General features: G+C 61.1%; 2 protein-coding genes across 5 annotated transcripts in view; both read right to left on the reverse strand.

Annotated features, from left to right (window-relative positions):
• Nucleotides 1-7: 7 nt before the first annotated feature.
• Nucleotides 8-14726, reverse strand: AKNA (AT-hook transcription factor). 3 transcript variants are annotated; one of them, XM_082067877.1, is made up of 22 exons: nt 14594-14726; nt 9529-9810; nt 8420-9405; nt 7852-7926; nt 7290-7431; nt 6988-7154; nt 6854-6913; nt 6633-6733; nt 6361-6523; nt 6131-6258; nt 5871-6068; nt 5474-5681; nt 5232-5338; nt 4797-5020; nt 4415-4595; nt 3515-3688; nt 3176-3279; nt 2849-2953; nt 2659-2760; nt 2403-2528; nt 1922-2096; nt 8-1558 (listed from the first exon to the last, which is right to left on the reverse strand). In XM_082067877.1, the coding sequence occupies exons 2-22, from the start codon at nt 9686-9688 to the stop codon at nt 1306-1308; spliced, it is 3939 nt and encodes a 1312-aa protein (XP_081924003.1). In that variant the 5' UTR covers nt 9689-9810; nt 14594-14726; the 3' UTR covers nt 8-1305. The 3 variants fall into 3 exon arrangements, with proteins under 3 accessions (XP_081924003.1, XP_081924002.1, XP_081924001.1); XM_082067876.1 differs by lacking the exon at nt 14594-14726 and having other exon boundaries at nt 5871-6044; nt 9529-9799; XM_082067875.1 differs by lacking the exon at nt 14594-14726 and having other exon boundaries at nt 1922-2093; nt 9529-9799.
• Nucleotides 14727-15164: 438 nt separating this feature from the next.
• WHRN (whirlin) overlaps nt 15165-21494 on the reverse strand; it is a 45143-nt gene continuing 38813 nt past the window's right edge. Inside the window, exons 8-12 of one of the 2 annotated variants that reach the window (XM_082067899.1) lie at nt 20615-20686; nt 19625-20222; nt 17637-17815; nt 16881-17021; nt 15165-15912 (exon numbers count right to left, since the gene is read on the reverse strand). In XM_082067899.1, coding sequence (XP_081924025.1) covers nt 15730-15912; nt 16881-17021; nt 17637-17815; nt 19625-20222; nt 20615-20686 — 1173 coding nt within the window. In that variant the 3' untranslated portion in view covers nt 15165-15729. The remainder of the gene's footprint in view (nt 15913-16880; nt 17022-17636; nt 17816-19624; nt 20223-20614; nt 20687-21494) is intronic. The other variant, XM_082067898.1, reaches the window with a different exon arrangement.

Here is a 21494-nt window from a genome sequence, read left to right on the forward strand (position 1 = left end):
CCGCAAGCCAACCAACCGTGTTTATTTTGTTCAAAAATAGGCGATTATCTTTGTATAAAATACCATCCAAATGGCTCTGCTGGTTATTACAAAATAGGAGATGCGGGAAAACAACATATTATTTCTTGGCTATTGTGTTTGGGATAAAAGACACAGAAATCCTCTTTAAAATGTCCCCCAAACCCACACGTCTCCCCCCAAAGTGGGGGGCAGCCCCATTGCTGTCCCCACTCACTGTGCTGGTTGCAGGATTGGGGCTCAGTGGCTATAGAGCTCTTGGGGAGGCTCTGGTCCTGAGTAACTCGCCGGGGGTGTTAGCGACCCCCCCAAAATGAGGGTCTTCGTACAAAAAAGTATTACAAAAATAAATAAGTTTGACAGGGGCACTTTAGGTAGGTCCTACACATAAACACAGCTGGGTTTCAGTGTCACTGCAGGGGATGGACGGGGGGGGTTTGGCTGGACCCATCCTGCCCCTGCTTTGGTCTCATGGGGTGATTTGTCCTCTATCAACCCAAATCCCCTGGGAATCCCAAGAAAAACCCCAAATCCTTCATTTTGCTGCCCGGATGACACTGAGTGGCCACATCCAGCGACAGACAAAAAAGTGAACAAACAAAAACAAACCTCAAATGCCCTAAGGATTATGCTGGAAATTAAAAACAAAACATATGTGTCTATATATAGACACACACAAACACATATTATATATATTGTGGATCAACCCCAAAAGTGATTTAGCTGCTTGCTAGCTACCTTGAAGAAAAATAATTCACATGAAATCAGATAGAAAAGAGAGCTTTTCCCGGCTCAGTTCAAGTCCAAGGGCAGAGTGGAGGATGGAGGGCGGACACGGGTCGTGCCCCGGGCATTGAGTCCTCAGCCTCAAGGCTGGGAAAAGGAATAATATAGAATAAAATAGGGAAATGCGGGTGTTTCTGCCCACACAGGCACGGAGGTAAACACAGCTGCCAACGGGGACCCACCTGGGTTGCGGGAGGTCCTACACAAAGTAGGGGGTGGCACCTGCCTTGGGGGACACATCCAGGGGACGGTGCCCTCCTGCCGGGGCGCTGCAGGTCTTAGGACATCTCTGCCCTTTCCCTGCAGCTTGGATGGTCCTGCAAACAGACGGACAGATGGACAAGCGATGCAGGTCTAGGGCAAACAGGATGGGGCTGAGAGCAGAACCCCGTGGAGATGCCTCCAGCCCCGCTGCTGCCCACAGATCTGGCAGGGATGCTGATGGGGGAACTGTCCTCCTCCTTGTGGCCCCACCAAGGGCAGGGGGTTTCGGGAGGACCCTCAGAAGAGGCAGGAGCCCCGCAGGGCCCGTGCCCGGCTCAGCTCGGTGGCCAGCGCCCGGCCCATGCGGGTGGTGGTGACCCCGACGCTCCGCGCAGCCTCCAGAGCCCGGCTTAGGGACCGGTCCAGCTCCTCCAGCCCCCCTCGGGCTGGGCAGTGGTGGGGGGCAGCGGCGGGCGGCTGTTCTGTGGGGTGCTGGGGGGAGACCCCAGCTGGGGTTGGAGCTGAGGTAGGTACCGCTGGGGAGCAGAAGCTGGAGAGAAGGAGACACATGCTTGGGTCTGCTCTGTGGGCTGTGACCCCCCCTCCCCAGGGCTCTGTGACCCCCCCATTGCCCAGGGCTCTGTGCTTTCCCCCCGCCTTGTTTCTCATCCCTCTCCCCGACCTCGTCTATCTCCAACCCCCAGCACCCATCTCCCTGTGCTCACCCCCATGTAGACCCCCCAAAAAGGAGCCAGGGGCTGTGTGATCCCTCTCCCCGTCCCTGTGAGCTGCCACCCAGGCTCTGCGGGCAAAGCAGCAGGTCCCTGGGGGGCACAGCCCCTCCTGGGTTCAGCCTCCTCCCCAGGGAGATGCTGAACCCCCATATCGCCCCCCAACCGCAGAGCATCCTTACAGCACAGAGGGGACATAAGGCACTAGGGGGACAGGCGCCAGGCAGCCGATGGCGGTGGTGGCAGCGGTGGCAGCTGGGCTGGTCATCAAGTACCACAGTCCGGGATGCTCCGGCTTCTCAGCGCGGGGACCAACACGGGAGCCCGGGGGGAATGTGCCACCGGGGACACGCTCTGCTGTGGGGACAAAGGTGGCCAGATGTCCTCGGGGTGTCAGATGTCCCCAGGGGTGTTAGATGTCCGCAGGGGGGTGCATCAAGTGGCAGCCCCAGGTGCCCACCCCCATGCTATGCTGGGCTGTCACTGCTGGGTGGAAACACCCATGTCCCCTGGGAGTGGGTGGTGGCACCACCGGCTGTCACTTCTGTCCTCAAGCAGTGTGCCAGCACTGTGCCAGGTGTCTGAGGGTTGTTCCCTGTCCCCCCACACCAACCCCCATGAGGGGACAAGCCATGCCAAGCATGTGCCACCCCCGTCACCCACCGTGTGCAGCTCTGTCCCTGCCGTCAGGTGCTGGGGCACCCATGGGTGCCCGGCACGTGGCGCAGCGCGCCCTCCTTGGGGTGCTGTGCTGGGGCGGCCTCACAGCATCACCTGCCCAGGAGCCGGCTGCAGAGAGAGGAGCAAGGGTGTTGGGGACTGTCCCCGTGCAGGACGAGCAGGGTGGTGTGGGGGGGCACAGCGGGGTGACCAAAGGGACACCCAGAAGGGGCTGGGGGTTGCTCCCGGGGTCACTCACCTGATGGTGTCCCGCTCCTGTGGCACCGGGGGCACTCCTGGGTGTCCGGCTCTTCTCGGGGTGCCGGGGCAGCACGTGATGTCACCGCCTGGTACCGTGTCCCTGTCAACACCCAGTGTCAGCACAGGGGGGACCCCAATGGGGGGGCAGCTCTCCTGAGCCCTAAGCACTGCCTGCTGCTGGCACCCACCTGTGTACTGTCCCCGAAATGTCACCACATCCGGGGGGCTCCCAGGGCTCTTGTGTGGGGAGGGGGTGGCCTGTGCCCCGGCGGAGGGGGGGTCCGACTTGGAGGCTGCGGCAGAGGAGGGAGGAGTGGGGGGGACCCGATGGGTTCCTGCCCCATATCCACAGGATCTGGCCCTGGGCTGAGCGCTGCTGTGTCCCACTGGGCCACCTGCCCTGCCCCATGGTCTCACAGCCCCCCAGCACCCCGCTCCGTTTGGGGCAGCGGTGCTCAGGGAGGAGCGTGTCTCCGCTGTCCCCTCCATACCCACCCCAGGGGAGTCCCACTTACTGGTGTCCAGCTCCGACCTGTCCCGCGGCAGCGATGCCGACCTCCCCCTCCTCACAGGAGGGACCCCAAGGGCCACTCCGCCCCGCGCCAGGGGACTCCTCTCCCTGCAGAGGGGACAGAGCCATTGTCACCAACCAGACACCTCATTGCCCCCTCATGCATTTCCATCCCCACCATAGCCCAGCTGCCCATCCTCATGAGCCCAACCTCCACCCGGCCACTGCAGAAACAGGACAACCTGGGGCTGGGGGTGTCCCCACACCCATGGGAAATGGTGCTGTCCCAACCAGAGGTGGCTGCTGCCATGGCCCCCACCCCAGGGTCCCTCCTGCCACCTACCCCGAAAATGTTGCGTCCTTGGGGGATGATGAGCTGGGGGTCACTGGCTGCCTCCTGCCCGGGGGGGCACAGGGGATGGCTTTTCCCTCGGGATGGCTGCGGGAATGGCGCAGACTCTCCTCCAGCCGCCGCCGCAGCCGCCGCACCTCGTCCCGCAGCGCCCGGATGGCCTGGCTGCGCAGGACAGAGGCCACGGTGAGGGTTGCCCGCGGCCAGCCAGGCTGGGGGAAGCAGCCCTGGTCCCCCTGGACCCCACACCAGCCCCCCAGTCCCACTGGCCAAGACTGAACAGCTCAGGCTGTGATGCCCCCCAAAGCCAAGCCTGGGGCTCAGGCTCAGCCAGCCCACACGTGTCAGGAGTTCAGAGGACTCAGCCCCAACCCAGAGCCAGCCTGCGAGAAGGGAAAAATCTGCTGCTGCCCAATGGAAGATGCTGGTGCCTTAGAACCATAGAATCACAGAACAGTTTGGTTGAAGGGCCCTTCCCAGCTCCCCCAGTGCCCCCCCTGCCATGACAGGGACATCTTCACCAGCTCAGGTTGCTCAGAGCCCCGTCCAGCCTGGCCTGGGATGTCTCCAGGGATGGTTCATCCACCACCTCTCTGGCCAACCTGGGCCAGGCTCTCACCACCCTCAGGGCCAACAATTTCTTCCTCATGTCCAGCCTGAACCTCCCTCCTTTAGTTTAAAACCATCACCCCTTGTCCTATCACAACAGGCCCTGCTAAAAAGTCTGTCCCCATTTTTCTTATCGGCCCCTTTTAAGCACAGGAAGACCACAATAAGGTCTCCCCAGAGCTTCTCTTCTCCAGGCTGAAAGAAGCCCCCAAAGCCTTTGGAGACTTGGTCCCTGTGTTATTTGGGGGGACTCAGCCCAGTCTGGGACACATGGACACTCACTCACGCTCCAGGCGGGAGCCCAGCAGGTCACAGTGAGACGGGTCGAGGGATGGCATTTCAGAGGACAGCGGTTCAGGGGACAGTGGCTCTGGGGACAGGGGGGTGGTCACCAGGTCCCTGGCCGTGCTCAGGGGGTGGCCGCCAGCACTGGCGCAGCTTTTGCCTTCCGAGTCCGTGTGAGCTGTGGAGAGGGGGGGACAGTCAGTGGAGGTCGGCAGTGGGGTGTCACCCCCAGAACAGACTGGGAGAGCAGAGCCAGCAAGCGGGGGGCACCCCCAGACCAGCATCCCGAGGGGGTTGGGGCACCCCATACATCAGAGCTGGTATTCCCCCAAATTTCTCTCCCTGGGGACACATCTCCCCACAAACACTCTCTACTCACTGCTGTTGCCATCGGGTCCCCCCTCGCTGCCCCCGCTCTCGGCCCAGCGGGGTGGGGAGCTGCTCCGTGAGGGGGTGCTGGGGGGCTGGTGGGGCCCCCCTGTGCCATCTGTGGGGTAGATGCCCATCAGCGCCGGCTCGGGGGGATGCGCGGGTGCCTCTCTCTTCCACAGAGGACGGAGGGTGGTGGGGATGGGGATGGAGGGTCCCAGCGAGCCAGGAGTCCTGGGGAGGGGACAGGTGATGCAGGCAGCCCCCACAGCTTGTCCCCCCAGCCATGTGCCACCCAGCACATCCCCAGCCCCAACAGCACCCCGCCCCTGGTCCCCACCTCTTCCCCATTCCTGCTCCCCTTTGATGCCCCAAATTCCCCCAGACAGCCCACCCATGTCCCCAAATCGCCCCCCAGGGTGAGGGCAGGGACCCAGAGCCATACCCGGTGCCGGCGGGCCGGTGCTCGGGGGTGTGCACGGGGGGTGACACCCTGCTGGCCTCTGAGCCCATGAAGCCACTGTCCGTCTCTGGTGACACGATGCGCTGATCCTGCAGAGGCAGCGGGTGGGGCAGGATTGGTGCCCCACACCCCAGGACCCCCTGGCAGGGTCGGGGGTCCCCAGGACCCCCTGCTGATGTCTGGGGGTGCTGGTGGATGGGGAACCTCAGTCTCAGGGGACTCACCTTGCGGGGACGGTGCTGGGTGACAGCGCTGCCCGCCCTGCTGCTGCGGTGGGACAGGGACACCCGTGGTGCCTCTGGAAGCCCCAGGAGAGGCTTGGTTGTGGCTGGTGGTTCCTCAGCGGTGACTGGGGACAGGTGGCCCTGTGTGCCTCCTCGCCATGGGGGCTCCTTGGGGGACAGTGGTGCTGCTCTCTGCTCCAGGGGGTGCCTGTGGGGAGAGGATGGAGCAGGAATAACAGGGCAGAGCAGCCCCAAATGTGGGAAAACACTCTGGTGCAGCCAGCTCTCCCATGGAGGCTGTTAACTCTGAAATCTATCAATGGCAGTGATGTAAAACCTGAGGCATGACATCCCATGCTCACCCTGCCTGGGAGACTTGTGCGTCCACAATACTTACAAGGGGGAGGTCTCGAGGTCGGCCCCCTCCTCTAGTGACCGTGTCCTGCAGGGGACGTTGCTGGGGCTACCGTCCCCTGCCCTGGGCCCATCCACCTCCTCCAGGGACCCGCTCTCCGCCAGGCTCAGCTGCTCCAGGCTCAGCGACTCCGGCAAGGACTTGAAGTGCTTGTACCTGGGGGAGACCCATAGGCAGGAGCTGTTGGGGTTTGGGGACCCACTCTTTGCCTGCTCCCCCCATCCCCACACAAGGGCACTCACTGCGCCAGCAGGTCACCAAAATCCTCCTCCACTCGGAGCTGCTTGCGCCAGAGGGGACGGGGCAGCCTCCCTGTCACCTCCTTGCTGTCCCCCACTGTCCCCCGGGGACCCTCCATCAGCACCGGGCTCTGCAGGGCACAGCAAAAGGGGGTGACAGAAGCACTCCCCCCCAGCTGCAGCAGGGTGCCCCTGCCCCAGCATCTTCACACCCCCCAGCTTGCCCAGCTCACCTCGGGGCGTGGGGAGTGGGCGGTCAGTGGTGGGGAAGGGGCTGTGGGGGAGCAGGGCTTGGCTGGGGGCTGCAGGGGGGGCTGCCCCCCGGCCCCCGGCTCCAGCCGCTCCTTCAGCTCCTCCAGCCGCAGCCCCAGACAGAAAATCTCTCCTTCCACCACCCTGCAAGACAGCGACCATCAGTGCTGGGGTGACACAGAACCCCGTAATGCGGGGGCTGGCAGCACTGTGGTTGGGGGCTCTGCCAGCGGGGAGGGGGACGAATACCAACCGGTCAGGGTCGAAGTCCCCCGAGTCCCCCGGGTGCCGCTGTCGGGCTTGCAGGTACGCCCGCTCCAGCGCGTCCTGCGCCTCCTTCAGCTTCCTCAACCTCTGCGGCACAAGGGTGGTGATGTCCCAGCCTGGTCCCTGTCACCCCCCAGCCCCTGTCCCTGCCACCCCCCACCCCACCGTGTGTCCCCAGTGCGGGGTGTCGGGAAGAGGCTCACACACCTGGAGCTGCTCCGGGGACGGGGGGTTCCCTGCCCGGATCCAGTCTTCGAGGGCCTCAACCTATGTGGAGGAAAAGGGCTGAGCCCCCCGCCTGCTGCAGCCCCCCATCCCACATCCCCCCGTCTGGGACCTGCCTGTGCCTGCAGCTTATGGGTCTGTCCTGCCAGCCTCTGTGTCAGCGGGGTACCTGGGGTCCCTGGGCAGCGACATGACCCTGGGCAGGTGGGGCAGCCCCCCCTGGGTGAAGAGGGGGAATGATTTTGGGGTGATGACCCCCCGTTGGATGGTGCTGCTGCTGGAGCTGCAAGAAAACACGAGGACAAGGTGATGCTGAGGACCCACCCAGCACTAGTTCCCCCAGCGCGGGGAAGCAGTGACACCCCAAACCTGGGACAGGAGGGTGAGGAGCTGAAGCGGGGAACAGGGGCTGACCCACCTCCAGCTGGGGGGGCCGGGGTTGTGCTGAACGCTGCCGTGCTGGCCCGCGGGATGCTGAGGGACATGACGCGGCAGCTGGTGCCCACAGTGCCCATGGCAAGGGGGTGGCTGGGCCGCGGCGGGTCGGCGTACAGGCTCACCTGGGGAGGGACAGGGGATTTGGGGCACACACCCTGCATCGCAAAGCACCCATCCCCATGGGGACAGCATGCAGGTGGGAGTGAAGATGGGGGTCACAGCTGGACACCGTCCGTGCCTCAGTTTCCCCACCCGCCCAGTGGTGCAGGAGGCAGTGAGGGTGACAGCCCTGCCATTTTGGGGCTGTTTTGGCTCAGCCCCCTGCCTGGCACAGAGGGGAGCCCACTGCTTGTCAGGGGGGCACAGCAGCCCCCCGGTTTTGCTGTGGGCTCTGTGGCAGCCTCACTCCCCCTCCCTGGGCTGGGGTGGCTAAACCGCAGCTCCCCAAGAGGAAAAGTGGGGCGAGGGGGGAGAAAGACACCCCTGGGGAGGCGGAGCAGAGTGGGGAGCCCCCCTGCAGCCGTCCCAGCTCCAGCACCCACCCTGGCACCCAGGCGCAGCTGGTCGATGGTGTTCTCAGCCTCCGCGTACTTGGTCAGCAGCTTGTGGTAGTCATCCTGCGGAGAGGGGACACACAGCAGGTGACGGCACCGGGTGCAGGGGATGGGGGTTCAGAAGAGGCTGGGTGGGGGTCCCATGGGTGGAGGGGCAGCCTGGGGTGCAGAAAACTGTTGCCCAAAGCACCCAGCTGGCGCAGATGTGGGCCCGGTTTCACTGAATGGGGGTGACCGTCTCCCCCAGGGGACAGAAGGGCAGCACAGGGGACAAGCATCGCAGGTGAAGAGCACTGCACAGGCATCCTTGGAGGGGACATGAGCATCCCAAGCATCCCTGCCTCCAGCCTGAGCACTGCCTGCATCCCTGCCTGCATCCCTGTCTGCTCACCAGCCCCTGCGCAGGATTGGGAAGGGGTGACCAGTCCCACACCCCTCCATGGGTGACACAGGGACAGCTCATGGGATTGGTAATCTGCAGCCCCTGGTCCCCACCAACCCCAGAGACCCCCCCCAGTGAGGCCTCTCTGGCTGAACTGGGGGAGCTGGGTGTTACCTGGAGCTGCTGCACCAGCGCGGTGGCTTGTCGGGGGGACCTGAACTCCTGTGGCAGCCCGGCGGTGGCAGTGGGGGGCGCGGGGGCGACCCCCTCCCCACTGCTCAGCAGCACCTCCCGCACGATTTCGGCCGGGGACTTGAAGCCGACGGGGCCCCTTGGGGCCGCGGGGTTGGGGGGCAGCGCTCGGCCCCGTGGTGGCCGGTAGCTCTGGTCGATCTTCACCCGCGCCGCCACCTTGGAGAGGTCAGGCAGGGGGTGGTTGAGCCGCCCCCGGCCATACTGGGTGTACTGGGTGCCATTGGCCGTGCCGGTCCCCAGTCCTGAAGGACCTCTCGTCCCCTTGTCACCCACATGCCGCTGTCGGGGGCTCAGGGAACGCGATGGCCGGCCAGGCTGGGGCAGCAGCACCGCGGGTGTCACTTTCTTGGGCACCTGTGACCTGTTGTGCAGTTGGGGTGCAGGGGGGGGCCCAGCACCCATGGGCTCCTTGGTGGGTGCTGAGCCAGGAGTGCCTGGGGCTGGCAGCCCTGTCCCGGTCAGCTGGGGCTTGGGGACAGGCTCGACGCTGGTGGCATCACAGAGGTCGTTGTCGGAGAGGTGCAGCTGGAGGCTCCGGCTTGGGGTCCAGCCCTGCCTGTGTCCCCTACCGGTGTCCCCAGACGTGTCCCAGCCCCGGTGCTGGCGGGAGGGGGTGGTGGGGCTGTGGCTGACGTCTGACAGCCCCGAGATGTCACCACCGTCCGTGCTGCAGCCGTGGGGCTGGCAGAGAGCCCGGCCACCCCGCAGCACCTCGGGGCTGCCGCTGGACCCCGAGCCCCACCGGCCCTCGTAGGAGAGCTCAGCATAGGGGTCCCCATCGCTCTCTGCCCCCCAGGGCCCCTCATCCCCCCTGGAACTGCCCCGCTCCTCCTCCTCCAGGTGCTGTTGGGGGTGCCAGGGACTCTCCTCCACCAGGGACCCCTCCTCCAGGTCCTCGCTGTGTCCTGCAAAACACCCACACAGCGGGGCTGCCACCAGCCGGCCGGTGTCCCCGGTCCTCTCACAGCCCCCCCAGCTCCAGCAGCTCCTGGAACACACGGGTCCCCCCACGAAGGGAGAGGACTCACCCCACGGTGGGCTCCTGGCATCCTCCCCCAGGCCAATGACCCCGTCCTCATCCATCCGCCTTTCAAAGTCGTCGTCGTCTTCCTCCTCCTCCTCCTCCTCTCCCTCCCAGCGCGTCAGCTCTGTTTGTGTCCAGCGCAGCCATGGTGCCGGGCTGGCCATGGCCCGCGGGCACCGCGTCACTGTCACTTGTGCCGCTTCATGTCCCAGCAGCGGTGGTGGCGGGCTGGGGACCTCCTTGTTGCAAATGTAGGTCACATCATCGCTGCCTCGTCCTGGTGGGGCTGAGGGAGAGGGAGGCGTGCTCAGTGGGACACGGTGGGCAAGTTTGAGGTCCCCCCACCCTGTTGCCAGGGCTTCACCTGTCCCCCAGGCCCTGGGGACAAGAACAACCCCTCACAATGGCAGGTGACACCCTCAGGACACCCTGCGTCCCACTATCAGGACCAGGAAGCCAGAGCTGCCGCATCCCCCATGGCCACAATGGTTCCCAGAGCCCCCCAGGGCCACCCCAAAAGGCATTTCCCCCCAGAGACTGGGGGCACCCAGCCTGTGACAGCACCCTCCAGATGTCACCATGGCCAGGCAGCCATGGCCTGGGGACCATCAGCGGTGTCACCCCGGCACAGGACAGGGCTGGAGGGGCAGGAGCACCCCAAGGTCCCTTTGGCTCTAGGGGGCTGACAGTGAGAGGGATCACGGTCGAGGCCTCACACACTCACTACACTGATGACCTAAAAGCAGGAGCTCGCCCTCGCTCCGCTCCTCGGGGTGCCGGGGTTCCCCGAGCCACAGCAGCGGATGGAGAGGCACCGGATGCTGAAAACCCAGCCATGGGGCGGGTGATGAGAAATGGGGTTTTCCCAGCAACACTGTTGCGGCTGGATTTGAGCCCCCGCACCTCAGTTTTGGCCATGGGGTGCTGGAGGAGGCAGCTGCCAACGTTTTGGTACTGAACACCATGCTGGCATCACCAGTATCACCCCACAGCATCCCCACCCCAATGCCGGAGTGTGGCGGAGCAACCAGCCCCCGGAGGGATGCACTCACCCCGTACCAGCATCCCCCCAACATCCCCATCGCCACGACCCCATTGGGGGTCCCCAAGCACCCCAGAACCTCCCTGCGCCTGCGGGGTAGCTGAGCTTTTGCAGAAGTAGGAAAACCACGCTCGGTGCTTCCTGCAAGTTTGCAGGCGGCCGCAAGATTTTTAACCCCATCAAGCCCTGCGTGGCAGGGGCCCATCCCTCCTTCCGTGCAGCTTTTCATTAAAACCTTTACTTTTTAAAGCCAGTTTGGAGCAAAACGCCAAAGTAAAATGGGGTGGATTCCTGAAACCAAAAGTCATTGGGATGAGGGTCCTCCAGGAGGACAAGCAGCCCCAAAATTCAGTCATATGGCCCCAGAATTCAGCCCATATCCCGAATTTCCAAGGGGGGTCCACCTGGCCCCCACCCCAAGATGCTCCTGGTGTCCCAGGAAACACTGCGGCTGTAACCAGGCACCCGGTGCGTCCTGGCACATTTGTATGCGGGCAATTAATCCAGCTCGTTACTGTGTAATTAGTGGCACGCGGAGGAGAGCTTGCGCAAGCTCTGCCTGCTAACGAAACCACAGCTCGGTCTCTGGGGTGCCTGCATTTAGCTGGGGGGGTGCTGTGGTGACCTGGGGGTGCTGCTGGCATGAGGACAGTGGTGATGAGCAGCATGCTCCAGGAAAGTCCTCTAAGCCCCCCCAAAGCCTCAGATCCGCAAGGCCCCTGGTTTAAATCCCGCTATTAGTGGGGTTTTGGGTTTTTATTCAGGTGCCAATTGGCATCAGGGTCCTCAGGCATCGTCATACTCCCAGCCCTGCCTGCATCCTTGGGGCTTTATGGGCAGGGAGCAAACCTTGAAGCATCCCTTAGGGTCTTGAAAACCTCCCGGAGAGTTTGCAGAAGGTGTTTTTTCCCTGTACGCTGGCCAGGCAACTGCACTTTGTGCACCTGGAGATGCTCCACAGTTTCTCTTGCCTCCAGGGAGGACGGGGTTGCCCATGGGATGCTTCAGGCTCTGCAGCTTCTCAACGCAGCTTAAAGCGGCTAAACCTCTCTGAGGTGGGATGTTTCCAGCCCCAAGCCCTTTCCCGCATCCCAGACCAGAGAAGCAGCACAACAACGTGCCCCCCAACCCACCTCAAGCCCCACAGCACCCCCGGGAGATGAGGAGCCCCAAATAGCAGCCCCAGCTGGGGGAAAGGAGCCTGTGGGTCCCAGGGTTAAAACATTTCCTACCCAGTTTGGCCAGGCTGGTGCCCGGATCATCCTAACACGTACGCCATAGGTTGTCACCCCCTTTCTAAGCAGCGTCCCCCCAGCTGCGCTGCCCGCAACAGCTGCAGTCCTCAGGGTCTTGCAAATCCAGCCACGTCTATCACTTTCCCAGAAAGTCCCTCCACTGATGGTCACGGTGGTGAGAGAGAAAAATCCAGGGTTTTATTTTCCCCTTTAAGTGAGTTGCTCGTTGTTATTGGTAGCGCAGAAGAGCTTGAAGAACCATGTGGTTACGCACTCGGGAACCACAAAGCAAATGCAAACAAAGGGCTAAAAAGAAACTTAAAAGCATCAGCTGGAAAATGTCTTTTACACTTGAACTCTTCTCTGCCTGAGACCCTCGGACTTGAATTCTGCCTTGGAGGGTGCTTGGGGTTGTGATGAGCGCTGCCAGGTCTCAGCTTGTCCATGTCCCCTCATCTGTGATCCCCTCCACAGGCAGCTTCATCCTCGGCCACTGTGCCCCTGTTCAGTGCTATGGGACAGGGGCGTGCGGGGCTGAGGCCGCCAAACTCATTGCACGAGTGACGCAGAAGAACAGCGTTGAGGTCGAGGCCCCGTCACCACTTCTGGGTTTATCGGTGGTGACAGCAAAGGAGACGCCGCATCCACCGCCCCAGGGCTCGCTCGGTGACATTGCGGGGGTGACGGGGCTGCTGTCACTCTGCTTCATCAACCCTGCACACAGCAGGCGGGTTGTGGGGGGCTCTAGGCCCCCATTTCCATCCCTGTGGCTTGAAGGTGACATCCCTTGAGTGATGGAGAATAACCCTCCCTGTGCCCCAAAAGAAAATTGCCATTCATCGCCTGGGAGGGGGGTTAAAGACCCCCCCGAGTCCCAGACGGGCACATTCGTGCCCGTCTGGGACTCGGGGGGGTCTTTAACCCCCCTCCCAGGCGATGGATGGATATTCTATGTTCCTGAACCACCAGCTTATCTCCCAGAGGTGCTGGGCACCCCTATCCCTGTAGGGATCCACTAAAAAGACCTGGCTAAAAAGCTCTGCAGCCCGAGGCTCTGCAGGAGATGCTGTATAAAAACACACATCTTTTTCTGCTCGAGCGTCTAAAAAGCCCCTCGCAGGAGCGGCACATTAGTGTTCTCACCCGAAACATCTCTTTTGGAGGGGTAAGGTGGCCCAAATGGCCTCTATTTGGAACTTGGCAAGGGGCATCTGCACTCCAGGAGGGAGGAATTCCTGGTTTATAAACCCTTTTTTATTTTTAAAGCCCACAGAGTCTCGTTTTTGTGAGCGTGAAAGAGAGCAGAGAAGCGGAAACGCCGCTTTCTTAGTTTGCGCCGTTTCTAAGACAAGGGAGAAACCATCAGAGTGAGGAGGAGCTCGACAAACCCTCCTCATTGAAATCACACACTCCTGTTACTACACCATCGCTCTCAAGCCCATGTGTCCCCCAAGTCCCTCTGCCTGGAGGGGCCGTGTCCCCCCCCAGCTCCCCTGAGCCAGCACATCCCCACATATGGGAACCAAAACCCCACGGAAACGGCAAAAACAGCTTCTCTGCATCACTCACACCGGAGCGAAGCCTCATGGTGGGGCAGGAAGCTGCACCCACGGCCACTTTTCTACCTCCTACCCAACACAGGGCCCTGTCCTCATTTGGGACAGTGTTGTCCCCAGGTCCTGTGGGTTTACATTCTGGGGTTGAACCCCAATCTGTCTGCCGGAGCCGGGGGCTGCTGACGGCCATAATGCCTGTGAAGAGCGGCCTTAAGGATTAATCCCTGTCTGCAGAGAGCTGCCACCAAGCCGGTGGCACAGAGATCCCTTCTTATCTCAGAGGTGGCAGGGGACACTGGAGGGCGGTGGGGGACACGGGAGGGCAGCCAGCCCTGAGCAGTGTGTGGTGGGGTTATAACCAGCAAACAGCATCATGCATCAACTGCTAAACCCTCCGGAGAGTCCATAAACCCCCGCTGCCTGAACCGTTCTGAACGGGTGCTGCAGAGCAAGGAAAACCCACGACACCCACGGGCACCCGCTGACTTTAAGGAACGCAGCTGCCCTTTAAATAAAACAAGGAACTGAAGCTGAAGGTAGCTCTTGCAACTTCCTCGGAGGAGCCGCAGGCAGCGACACGGCCTCGTGTCCCGCACCCTCCGCGCTTGGCTTCGTGCCGCCCTTCGTGGCCGCGGCCACGCCAGCCTGATGAAACCCTCCCGAAATCTGCGCACAAGCCGGGCGGCAGATTCGACCTTGGGCGGGGAGGAAGCACCGGAATAAGGAAAGTTATGACAAGTTTTGCCTTGGGCCATGAAGGCTCTGATGGCGTGGGCAGGACACATGTTGGCGATGAGCGACACAGCAGCGTGTCCCGCGCCCTCCCGCTGCATCTCCGCAGCCACAGGGACCCTGGTGGGGCTGGGGGTTCCCCGTCTCTGTCCAGGGACCTCAGCCACCTCCCAGCTGTGAGTCAGTCCTGCCAGAGCCGGGCTCAGCGGAGCCGGAGGGTGCTAGACGCGCCCCCCAGGATGGGGCCAGCCCTGAGAGCCCCCAGCTGTGCATCCAGCGGTGCCCCCAGCGGTGCCCCCTCCTTCTCTCCAGCTGCAGCAGGCGCCTTGCAGGGAGCAGCGGCGCAGCGCTGGCCCGACGCCCCGAGCCAGCCCCGGCCCCCCGAATCACAGCTGGGGCGGCACATCTGGCCCGGGGGCACCGCTGGAGGGGAACCGCTGGAGGGGAACCGCTGGAGGGGGCCCCCCGCCCCGCGCATGCAACAGCTGCCCCGCGGCCGCTCACCTGCAGGGTGGGCGCGGCTGGTCCCTCCTCGCCCGGCGCTGTGCGGCTCCGCACGGCGGCCCCGGCCCTGTTCCCGTTCCCGGCTCCGTTCCCGTCCCCGGCTCCGTTCCCGTCCCCGGCTCCGTTCGCCGCCGCCGCCTCCCGGCCCGGCCCCGCCGGACAATAGCGGGTCCCGCCGGCGGCGGGGGTGGGCGGGGCCTGCGCCCTCATTAACATCCCTCCCGCTCCTAGCCAATCCGCGCACGCCGCCGAGCGGGGACCGGAAGGTCATTAGCATAAACCCGCCCCTCCCCTATATTTGCATAACGATAAGCAGGCAGCCAATCAGAGCCGCGGCTTAAGGTTCTCATTGTCATAATTTATGCAGCACGGGCACCCCCTGCTGGGGCGCGGCGGGGCCGGGGTTGCCCCATTCCCGGGGATGTCCCGCGGGGACGGGAATGGAGTGTCCCCTTCCCGGGCCCGGGGCAGCTCTTCCCATCGCCACCTCATGGCGGTGCTGGAAAATGCTTCACCTTCCTACCCGCCATGTCCCAGCCCCGAAGAAGCCCCCACAAACCAGCCTTTTTCTAACCCGATAGATTTATTGAAAAATTAAAAGCACAAGCTCTGTATATATAAATACGACGACATTGCCAGCAATATACAAGGCCTCCGGTTGCTCTCTCTGCATCCCCTCCCATGGTCGGTGCCACTCACCTGGGTACAGGGGCAAACACCCAAGGGAGCAGCGGCCACCTGAAAACCCTCCAGCCTGAGCCGCAGGCCCACCTTGCTCTGTGTGTGGCACTCAAATGACAGCGGGGACACCCAGATCCCCGCCATCCCCCCACCCCACTCCCCAGCCTGGCCAAGGGGGAGAGGGTGTGTTCCTAAGGGCAGCCCCCCCACCCCAGAGTGGACGGGCATGGAGACTTTAATGGACGTGCACTGATTTCTGCCCATTCTCACCCACCCTACCCAGGCAGTGAGAGTCTGCAGTGGGTGAGGGGACATCTGGGGACAAGCTGGGGGTGTCTGCACGTGCGGGTGAGGGCTCTGCATGGTGGGATGCTGCTTTCACACCTCGGCGCTGCCTTTCATCCCATTTGGGTGCTCCCTGCCCCAAGCCACGCTCCCAAATCCCACTCGGGTTCCTAAAGGGCGACGTTGAATTCTGTGACCAAGAAATCAATGTAGTCCTTTTCCTTCAGCTTAAAGGCTTCAGCGATGATGCGGGCGGCTTCCCGGTGCTCTTTGCCCCGTAGCCCCGTGCCGTTCACCTCCAAAATGACGTGGCCCACCTTCAGCTTCCCACAGTTGTGCGCCGAGCCCCCGCGCTGCAGGAGACAGGGGGTCAGCTCGTGCTCCCCCCACCCCCCAACTCAACCCAGGGATAAAATACAGGTAAGCTGGAGAAAATGGGAAATATTTCGTTTCCATCATACTCAGCCTGACCCATTGAACACAGGGCCTGTTGTGATGGGACAAGCGTGATGGTTTTAAACTAAAGGAGAGGATATTGAGCTAACACACATGGAAGAAATTGTTGGCCCTGAGGGTGGTGAGAGCCTGGCCCAGGGTGGCCAGAGAGGTGGTGGATGAACCATCCCTGGAGACATCCCAGGCCAGGCTGGACGGGGCTCTGAGCAACCTGAGCTGGTGAAGATGTCCCTGCTCATGGCAGGGGGGGCACTGGGGGGGGCTGGGAAGGACCCTCCTACCCAAACCATTCTGTGATTCTATGAAATGAAACATTTCACATTTTGGAAAGTGGGGATGAATTTGGCTTCCCCCCTGCTTGCTCCTGGAGCACAGCGCCAGCTGGGATGGCCAAGAATAACCAAGACGCAGTCAGCTCTGCATTAGTTTTGCTGTAAATAACTTGAATTTTGCCCTAAGTAAACAGCAGAGGAAACAGTGTGGGGAGAGAGCTCTCCAGGGCTCAGTTCCCCAGCTCTCATCCACCATTCCCCCTCCCCAATCCCCTATCTGAGCAAGAAAAAGGGCGTTTCCAGACATATGGGGACACCAGCCAAGCCTCTGGGGCTGCCCGCACCCCTCTGAAACGTCTGCAGCAAATCCTTGGCTCCCAGGACGTGTTCTGTGGAACGGGATCATCCACACAGCACAAATGTAATCCTCAGCAGCCCCCCAGCAGAATGAGGCCTGGGGCTATAGGAGGGGGAAGCCCATCTCCAAAACCCCATCTGGGGCAGGGTTGTGGCCAAAGGGCTTTCCTGAGCCTGTCCAGGGAGGAGCGGGATGGGACGTGCATCGAGTTCTTCTCATTCTCAGCCCAGCCTACCTGGATGGTGACGATGCGGGGCAGCGGCTGCCGCGTGTTCGCTCCCCCCTCGATGGCGATCCCCAGGGTGGGTGCGCTCTTGGACACTCGGATCAGACACGATGTGGGCTCCAGGAGCCCCGGCTGAGAGGATTTACATATCTTTAGGTTAGAAATTGCAGACAGGATTCATTCTTTTAAGTGACGACAACACAGGGAGAGATGGCAGCGCTGCTGAGGAGGCCGGGCACGTTCACCCAGGGCTGGATTCCAGGGGAGTGGGATGGACACGATGCCCACAGTTGCTCTCTGACTCTTGACATCCAAGATCCCAACCATATGCAGGTCTGGAAGGGCTTAGGGAGTTGCAGAGCAGCTTTGCAACCGCCTGCCTACACCCCTCAAACTTGCCACCATCAGAAACCCTCCACTTTACTTCTGGTATCTGGTGTCACCTTCCTTTCCAGGTGACGGGAGACTTCACTGTGCCCTGCAGATGTCCCCTCAGGGCCAGGAGCTCTGCCACATCCCAAGCAGCTGTTTGCTGGGGCTGGGAGGGACCAGATTTACTCAGGATGGGGTGAATCAGCCTACGTGCCCCTCTCAGCCGTTCCTGCTTCCCTTCCCCACAGCTCAGCCCACCAGCGAGCTGACTCAGCTCATCAAACAAGGGGCTAAATAACCCATCAAAGCATTAACGAGGAAGGAGTGGGGAGCAGCGCTGTCCCTTGGTACCCTTGGGTGCCCACCCCGGGGCCCCTGGGCACCCAGCCTCACCGGCTTGGAGGCCCCTTCTGCCATCCCCTCGCTCCTCGCCACCTCCTTGAGGCTTCGGCTTTTCCCAGGGACCGGCTGCCGGCTCTTGTCTTTGCCGCTCGTCTCCACCTCCCCGATGTCCACCCCGCTGTCCTCGCTGAGGGTCTGCCCGCTGTCCGACAGCTGGGAGAGCGTGGAGGCTGGGGAGAGACGGGGCGGTTAGAGGTCGGGCAGCGCGGCCCTGCGGCCGGCCGAGCACCCACGGGCCGGAGGGAGGACGTGTCACCCGCTCCCAGGGCTGGGCAGCACCCCTGGGATTTAGACCTGGACTTCAGAGCGGGGTTCCCAAGCGGATCCCTCCTCAAGAGCAAAGTTAGGCACAGGGAGCATCAAGGAACAAGTGGCTTCACACCCAGGTCCAGGATCCAACCCAGATCCCGAACTGGGATGGAAGGAGAGGGCAATGAGTTCAGAGATTCTGCTGGAGGCCAGTTGGAGCCAACTTGTGCTGGGAGGGTATGGGACAGATTTGAAAGGAGGTTGTAAAATGGAGGGTGTTGGGCTCTGCTCCCAAGTAACAAGTGATAGGACAAGAGGAAATGGCCTCAAGTTGCACCAGGGGAGGTTTAGGTTGGATATTAGGAAAAAATTCTTTGTGGAAAGGGCTGTCGGGCATTGGAACAGGCTGACAGGGCAGTCAGTGGTGGAGTCACCATCCCTGCAGGTGTTTAAAAGGCATTTAGACAAGGTTCTCAGGGACATGGTTTAGTGCTACAGTTAGGTTATGGTTGGACTTAATGATCCTGAGGGTCTCTTCCAACTGAAATGATTCTATAACCTGACCCAGGAGGGGCTGGGGACAGACCCGAGCAGAGAGGAGCTGCATGGTAGGAGCTTTCTCCCCTTGGAGGACCAAAGCTCTGAGTGCAGATCGAGGTTCTGCCTCTGGAAACAGGTGTCAGGGACCGGGGTGTGACAGCACCTGCAGAGAGGGCTGAGGGTCCAGGAATCATCCCTGGGGCTTGGAGGAACCGGGGTGACACTGCTGACACCCCTCGGGCAGGATCCGGCCTCTGTTCAGTGCCAGAAGCACGCTCCACTCGGTCTTTATCCTGAGATTAAGCAACTAATTGCAGGGGGAGGATGGTACCACAGGAGGGCGACAAAGTCACTCGTAGCGGGTCCCACAGAGCCTGGCTGCAAACAGGACATTTCGAGGGGGGCTGACAGACGCTCCTCCCTCACTCCCACTTCTTTTTCCCGGGATATGCTCAGGACAAATCTGATTCTCAAGCTCAGTGCAGGCACAATTAGACTTTTTCTTTTTTTTTTTTTTTTTCCTCAAAAAATCCGGAGTTAATGGGAAAAATGAGAATTGCTTCTTTTAAAACTCCACTGGAAGCAGATTTTATGACCTAACGCAGCAAAGCCCACACAAGAGAGAAATTGCAATCAACAGCCTAACAGAGCTTGGTCTAAAGGTCAGCCTGAATTGCGCTGGGAACCCAGGGAGGCTTTTCAGAGCGAGCTGGATGCCGATGGGGAGCTGCTGGCTGCCCTGGGCCCCGCAGGTTTGCCAGCGTTGCCAAAACCCAGAGCCGAGGGCTTTGTCTCAGAGATTAACACCGCTACACTGCGGAAAGCTTTATGTGTTTCCTGGATTTTCACGTCTTCTGGTTTTTTTTAAGCCATGATGCTGTCAAACTGTTCTCTGCAACCGAAAATTCATCCCAGGGAAAAAAAAAGCAAATGAACACACGGCTACCAACCATCACATCGATCCAGGCTCTGTGGTTTTTACCCTGCCCTATTGACTTGGAGTTTGAACCAAAATCACAACGTTTGCCTCCGTGGCCCCTCCACGGCTGCCATCTCACATCCCTGCTGGGAAAGGGGATGCTCTGCAAGCAAGGCTGGTGCTCAGGCAGGGACCTGTAGCCTGATGGAGGTATTTTCCAACTCCCTCCCCAGTTCCTTTTTCATCCTGTGGTTCATAACACGACACCCACCTCTGGCCTGGGGCAGGGGCCTCACTTCATTGACGTCGGGCTCGCTGTTGGGTTGGTGAACCTCCACCATGATGAAGTGCTGGTTGGCCACAGCCTGGGGGCTGCCCTTGTCTGGCGGAGGGGGGGCCGGGTGGGGTGGGGGGGGCGGGGGGGATGGGGAAGGGGGGCTCTGAAGCCCACCGGCTGCAGCGCTGTCTGGGGACGGGCTCTTCAACCTCGTTGGGGACTGGACCCTGGGGAAGGGACCGATGGGGTGCTGGCTGACCAAGGAGAGCTGGGCATCCATCTGCCTCCTGGAGCTGCGCAGGGCTGGGGAGATGGTGGCGTAGATAGCGCCGGGGACAGACTCCTCGGTGGAGGTGGTGGCAGTGGAAGTCACGCTGACCGTGTCCTTCTCAGAGTAGCTAGGAGGGGGCGTGGGGTTTCGGGGGGCCACGAAGAAGAGGCCGGACTGAGAGGACTCGGAGGAAGGGCGCTTGGGCTTGTCCTGCCCTGGGTGCCTGTGCTGGGCAGCAGAGGGGTCCAGCATCTGAGGGGCTGAAGGAGGAGGCGGAGGCTTGAAGTTGGGTGGTTCATCTGGGAAGGAGGAGAGATCATCCTGCCAGAGCAAGGACAGAGTTTTTAGGACACCAGACTCAGCTGCGAGAACTTCCCCAGGCTCAGTCACCTGCATCTGCCTTCTCATAGTGACCGCGGCGAAACGAGGCAATTTTCATAAAAACACCTTTCTGACCTTATTGGCAACAAGAATATGACTCACAAGTGAAGATGATTAGAGAACAAAATACCCAATTTTTGCTTTGGTTAGCACAGATGCTACTCTTATTCAGACAGCTAATTCCTAATCAATATGATTAATTTACTTCAGTGACTGCCGTGACATACGTGGGGCATTGATGTAGCAAAAAGCTACAGAAGCTGAGGCAAAACCCCGTATCATCAGTATCTCAGCTCCCACCCGAGGTGCAGCAGCACAGCGCGGTGTCTTACCAGGGAGATGTCTGGCAGGGTGTTGATGCTGCTTTGGTGGCCGTCTCCACCTCCCTCCAGCTCTGACGTGTTCTGATAAGGCAAAGAAAGAAAAGAAAACCAGGTCAGAGCAGCCAGAAGCAACCACCGCAGTGCCAGCACCACAGGGAACATGCAGAGTGATGCAGGGCACTGCACAAACCCCCCTGACAAGGCCAGTCTTTCACCCAGAGGTTTTTGTTTCTTTGGACATTCTGGGGAGACTCACACATCACACAAGTAAAGCAGCTTTGGTGGGATGCGCTCTCCCAAGCTAAGCAGCGTGCTCAAAGCGTGCTGTGAACCTGAGCCACCGGGGCAATTTCTGCTGCAGCAGAGGAGTGTGCTCCTCTTAACCCAAATCCCAGCTCCTTCTGTTTAATTTGGGAGGGGAGGGACCAGCTCTGAGGGCTGCAGGTTCAATACCTGGATCTTTCCCAGGAAAAGGGCAATAGAAAAGTTTAAAACCCCCCTCACTTGCAAACCAGAGCAGTTGGTCTCAGATGCAAACAGAAGCTGCTGCCACCGCTTTCCCTTTCTGAGTCAAAATGACATTAGAAAATGTCACAACACAGCTCTGAATGCATCCCAGCTCCAGAAATCAAGGAGGGATTGTCAGATCCGTCAGTCTGTCTGCACAGGGGCAGCTGTCAGTCAGGATGGACCCAGGGTGAGGAGGTGGATACAGCCCAGCAGAGCAAACAGGCACCCTGGCTAAGGAACAGCAGGGCTGGCAAGGCCGGGGTGAGCGGCACAGGCTGGATGCACAGCTCTGTCTTGGTAAAGCCAAGCATGAACCCGGCTGGTCCTGAGTCTAGCCCAGAGCCGTGGCTCTGCTGCTGGCTTTGCCCCAGGTGGGTAC

This window comes from Streptopelia decaocto, assembly GCF_964273445.1.
Source record: "Streptopelia decaocto genome assembly, chromosome: 17".
Lineage (NCBI taxonomy): Eukaryota > Metazoa > Chordata > Aves > Columbiformes > Columbidae > Streptopelia > Streptopelia decaocto.